General features: G+C 28.0%; 1 protein-coding gene across 1 annotated transcript; it reads left to right on the forward strand.

Annotated features, from left to right (window-relative positions):
• Nucleotides 1–885: 885 nt before the first annotated feature.
• LOC114186590 (protein neprosin-like) lies at nucleotides 886–4,361 on the forward strand. Its single transcript, XM_085674161.1, has 7 exons — nucleotides 886–1,041; nucleotides 1,147–1,233; nucleotides 1,370–1,564; nucleotides 1,678–1,845; nucleotides 3,257–3,310; nucleotides 3,545–3,691; nucleotides 3,897–4,361. The coding sequence occupies exons 1-7, from the start codon at nucleotides 895–897 to the stop codon at nucleotides 4,269–4,271; spliced, it is 1,173 nt and encodes a 390-aa protein (XP_085530287.1). The 5' UTR covers nucleotides 886–894; the 3' UTR covers nucleotides 4,272–4,361.
• The last annotated feature ends 468 nt before the right edge of the window (nucleotides 4,362–4,829 follow it).

Genomic DNA, 4,829 nt, shown 5'->3' on the forward strand with positions numbered 1-4,829 from the left:
GCCGTCAACCGTGTTTTTACCTATAACAACTTGTTGGAGCATTGCCAAGCATCGTGAATGTCCCTCCATTGTCAGCCTCGCTACGCTAGAAAATGCAACCTACAACATGATGCATAACACAAATTCACGTCGTCGTCAACCAACACAGATTCATCAACCATCTCCACTGCGAGCAAATCATTCCACGACACCACGACACAAAAAACGTGAGTCACCAAACTTGTCGTAACAGACCTGCACCGCACCTTTCATCAAACTCAAAGAGCAAACTCTAGCCACCATAAACGCAGTAGTAGCGCCTTGAATTGGTTACTATAGTTACTGATGATTATTGAACACTAAAATTTGTCACAATTTATAAATTTTCTTGTAGTGAAATTATAAAAGATGCCAAATTGAACATCGTAGATTCTTTTATGACATTCACGATTAGGTTTTAATTTCTTAGTCTTCTAGATATGTTATTATAACTTTGATTATTTTAATCAATTTATTTTCATAAATGACATATAATAAATGCTAATAAATGTCATATAATAAGTAATAAATATGTCATATTAAATGCTATATAATAAGTAATAATAGTTATTATATTTTAAATATGTTGTTCAAATTTTATATAAAAGATTTAAAATAATAAATGAGAAGAAACAAAATGAGTATTATATTTGTTTATACATTCATGATTATATATATATATATATATATATATATATATATATATATATATATATATGTATATGTATGTATATGTATATGTATGTATGTTTGACTATATTATTCGTTAAAAATGTTATTAATTTGACGTTTCAATCAATTTATTATATATATATATATATATATATATATATTTGTGTATCAAGCTATTGTGTTGGGTAATAGTTGTGAAAAAAAATGATCCATGTGTTGTTGTTTGTCCTGTATTTATGGAGTAGTCATGTTAGCTATAAAGTTGATGGAGATTCATATATAGTAAAAGAGGATTTGGAGTTCGAGAAACAATTTGAGCTTATTAATAAGCCTCCTATTAAGAGTATTCATGTGTGTCTAAACTTTTTAATATTTCATGATATGTTTCCTTTAGTTGATATCACACTACATGGTTTAATAATTTTATTTGTATGTGTTTTAATTTGTATTTGATAGACGAAGTTCGGACACATTGTTGATTGCGTTGACATTTACAAACAACCATCATTTGACCATCCTTTACTAAAGGGCCATAAGTTGCAGGTATATAATTAAAACCTTTAATTACGAAAAAATTTGACTTTCATTTTTCATTCTAATATTTGGGGTTAACTTTCAACCCTTTTTCTACCATAATTTCTATGGTCTGAAATTTGTTTCTTGATTTTTTTACTTTTAGAGAAAACCAAACTTTCAAAATATGACTCGAGAGACAAGGCAGAAAAATTTAGGAACTAGAACCATTTTTGGATTGGGTAAGCATGAGTGTCCGATGGGGACTATTCCTATAATGAGAACAACAAAAGATGACCTTATTAGAGAAAAATCATTACTCAACGACCATATATTGGTTCAAGACGTTCCTGGTGTTCATGTAAGATCTTTTCACAAAAGTAGTTTAAAATGTTAGTACTTTATTTATTTTTAATTGTATTCCATCTTATTTTTTCATTTTGGTTATTTATCTAAATATATTAATTTTTTTAGCTTGCAGAAGTTTCCCTTAAACCAAATTATGGTCCTTATTACGGAGTCGGGGGTATAAATACTATTTATAATCCACGAGTTGATACCAAGCTTCAAATCTCTATGTCTAATTTATGGGTTCAAAATGGTCCGAAAGAATCCACTAACAAAATCTCATTAGGATGGCATGTAAGTTGAAATTTTCACAATTAGCATTTTTGACATATGCATGTCGATGTGTGTGTTTTCGTGGGCGTAGGTGTATGTATGCGTGTGGGTGTTGTGTTTGTGTGTCCATGTGTATGTGTTTGTGTGTATGTGTTCCACTACTAAAAAACTCATACTTTCTACCCATTTTGTTGTGATTTTGTTTTGTAGAAAATACTTATACATTTTGTTATGAAAAAAATTGCATGAAATTGCTCCCATTTTTTTTGCAAAATATTTTGTATAAAACACTTTTCACAACAAATTTTGTAGGAAATACTTATAAATTTTATAATTTTGTAGGAAATAATTACCCAAGAAGGAATTACCTGCCAATAAAGATTCTTAACAAAAATATTTGAAAAAAAGTCTTTTCTTCCAAATTTCTTTAACAAATTTGCAAGAAAAATTTCATAAAATATGAGAATTTTTAATAGTGTCGCACGTGTGTGCATGTGTGTGTGGTTGTGTTTGTGCATTTGGATAGATGCATATGTTGAACTACGTATGGACTAAGCAGGGTCATGACCCCCCAATTTATTTTTATATTTATATAATTTAGTATATAATTTCAAAACCCCCAATTTTGATAAAGTTTTATGCCTTTATATTTATATATGAAGAAAAAGTCTTTTTTTGTTCCACATTTATTTTTCAATTTTATCTTTTAAATATTTTTTAAATAAAAATAATTATTTTATTAATATTATCTTTTAAGTGATTATTTTTTCAATTTAATTATTTTTTGAAACTTAACCATTATAAATGAAAATTAATTATAGTAAAAGAAAAATTAATCATATTTAATTTTATAATCATAATAATAACAATAATTATAATAATAAGTAAACACAATGTTTTTACTAATTTATATAAAAAATTTGGAATTACTCTTTTGTTTTCTATTTTAGTTCAAAAATAAAAGGTTGGTCCTCGAGTTTTTGTAATCTGAATTGCAATTTTGTCATTTTTGAAAACATGATGCAATTTTGTCATTTATTAATGTAATTGACATAATCCTAGTGTTAATTTTGATGAAAAATTCTTGCTCCACTTTAAGAAATCAAACGAAAAAGATCAAATTGCATCCATTTTTAAAAAAATTGACACCAAATTGAGACTAAAAGAGTAATTCAACCAAAATTTGGATACCCCAAAATATTGGCTAAAGATCTGCCACTAGGTAGGTGTGTATATATGGGTGAGTACATGTGTGCATGTGTAACACATGCATGCATGTGAGTATGAGTGTATTCATACGTTTATACATGTGTAATGCAGTCATGCATGTGAATGTGAGTGTATTCATACGTTTATACATTTGTGTGACTTAATTGCTATTAATTTGAAAAAAAGAATAGAATATTCTAATTAATCCAATCATTACTATCAGGTGATTCCACAACTATACGGTGATTATGAAACCCATTATTATACCTCATGGACGGTAAGAACATATCATTACATTTTGTTTACACTTGCTTAGTTTATAGAAATGAAACATAGATGTGCTCCCTTAATAAGTTTTTCTCACTCAATGAAGGATATGTTTTTCTCTTTTTGATTTCATGTATAAGGATATAATTATGTCTTTACAATAGATCCTAAATAAGTTTTAATTAATTAATGTATCATATTAATATCATTATTCAAAATTTGATATGGTTTTAAAAATTTACAGTCAGACAACTACAAGAAGACAGGATGCTACAATATTCGATGTGCAGGTTTTGTTCAAACTAACAAAGAACTTTACCTCGGTGCACCCATAACCACCGTCTCTCATTATGAAGGACCATTTTATGCATCTGTCTTTTCTATTTCCCAGGTCATAATCATTGTATATAACTTTCACTACAATAAAAAGATAGAACTAGATTTAAGTCATAAGATATCAATATATTTTGATTTCTTGAATACACTTTTTAAGTGATTTCATATAGTGATAATAAAAAGTAATATTATACGGTAGACATAATTAACACTAGGCATGATATATATTTTATTTGGTAAAAGTGTGTGTATGTTTTCAGGATCCCATGACCAAAAATTGGTGGATAAGTATAGGGAATAAGTTTATTGGATATTTTCCAGCAAAATTGTTCTCAAACATGAGCTCAGTTGATCAAGTAGGGTGGGGTGGAAGAACAAGAACTCATCCTGGTACTCATAGTCCTCAAATGGGGTCTGGACATTTTCCTCGTGATGATAATCCTAGGCACGCTTGTTTCTTTAAACAGGTTTCAATTCAAGATAATGAAAGAAAAACTCATGGAGCTAAAGTATATGAAACTCATTCCTTCACTGACAATCCCTATTGTTATGATGTTAGATACTATGGAGATAAAGGACCCGACTTGGGTTACTTTCTCATGTTTGGAGGACCTGGTGGTAATTGTGGCAATTAATTTGCTTTTTAATCAAACTCTAGATGAATAAACTACTTTTATAATATTCTCTTTTTTAGTGGTAGACTAATAATTTTATTTTTCATCTTTTAATTTAGTTTTAAAATAAGTTACAAAACTTTTATTTATAGGTAGACAATTATACTGACAAATTTTACTAATGTCAGTAACTTAGAAATAAACTCCCACTAATGGATTTTTATGTATGTAACATTACTTTACAATAAAGTTATAATTTAGGATGACAAGAAAAGTTATAAATTGTACATGTTTAGCGGAAAATGATATTGTCAAATTCATAGGTAAACAAAAGTTTATATTTTAATTTTAAATTCATAAATCAAAAAATCAATTGTCCAAAATTTACAAGTAACAACAACAAATAAAATAAATTACAGTTTTTAACATTTATTTTAAAACAAATTAATAAAATAAAATCTCGAGTTCTACCCATCCTCTCGTCGATCTAGTCCATGTCAGAAACATTTGCATTATCATCTGCTCTCGTATAACACACAAGTTATACAATCATCGCACATAAAAAAAATTGACAAACAA

The sequence above is a fragment of the Vigna unguiculata genome, chromosome 6, assembly GCF_037176805.1.
Source record: "Vigna unguiculata cultivar grain cowpea cultivar isolate G323 ecotype 2 chromosome 6, ASM3717680v1, whole genome shotgun sequence".
In the NCBI taxonomy this organism is placed as follows: domain Eukaryota; kingdom Viridiplantae; phylum Streptophyta; class Magnoliopsida; order Fabales; family Fabaceae; genus Vigna; species Vigna unguiculata.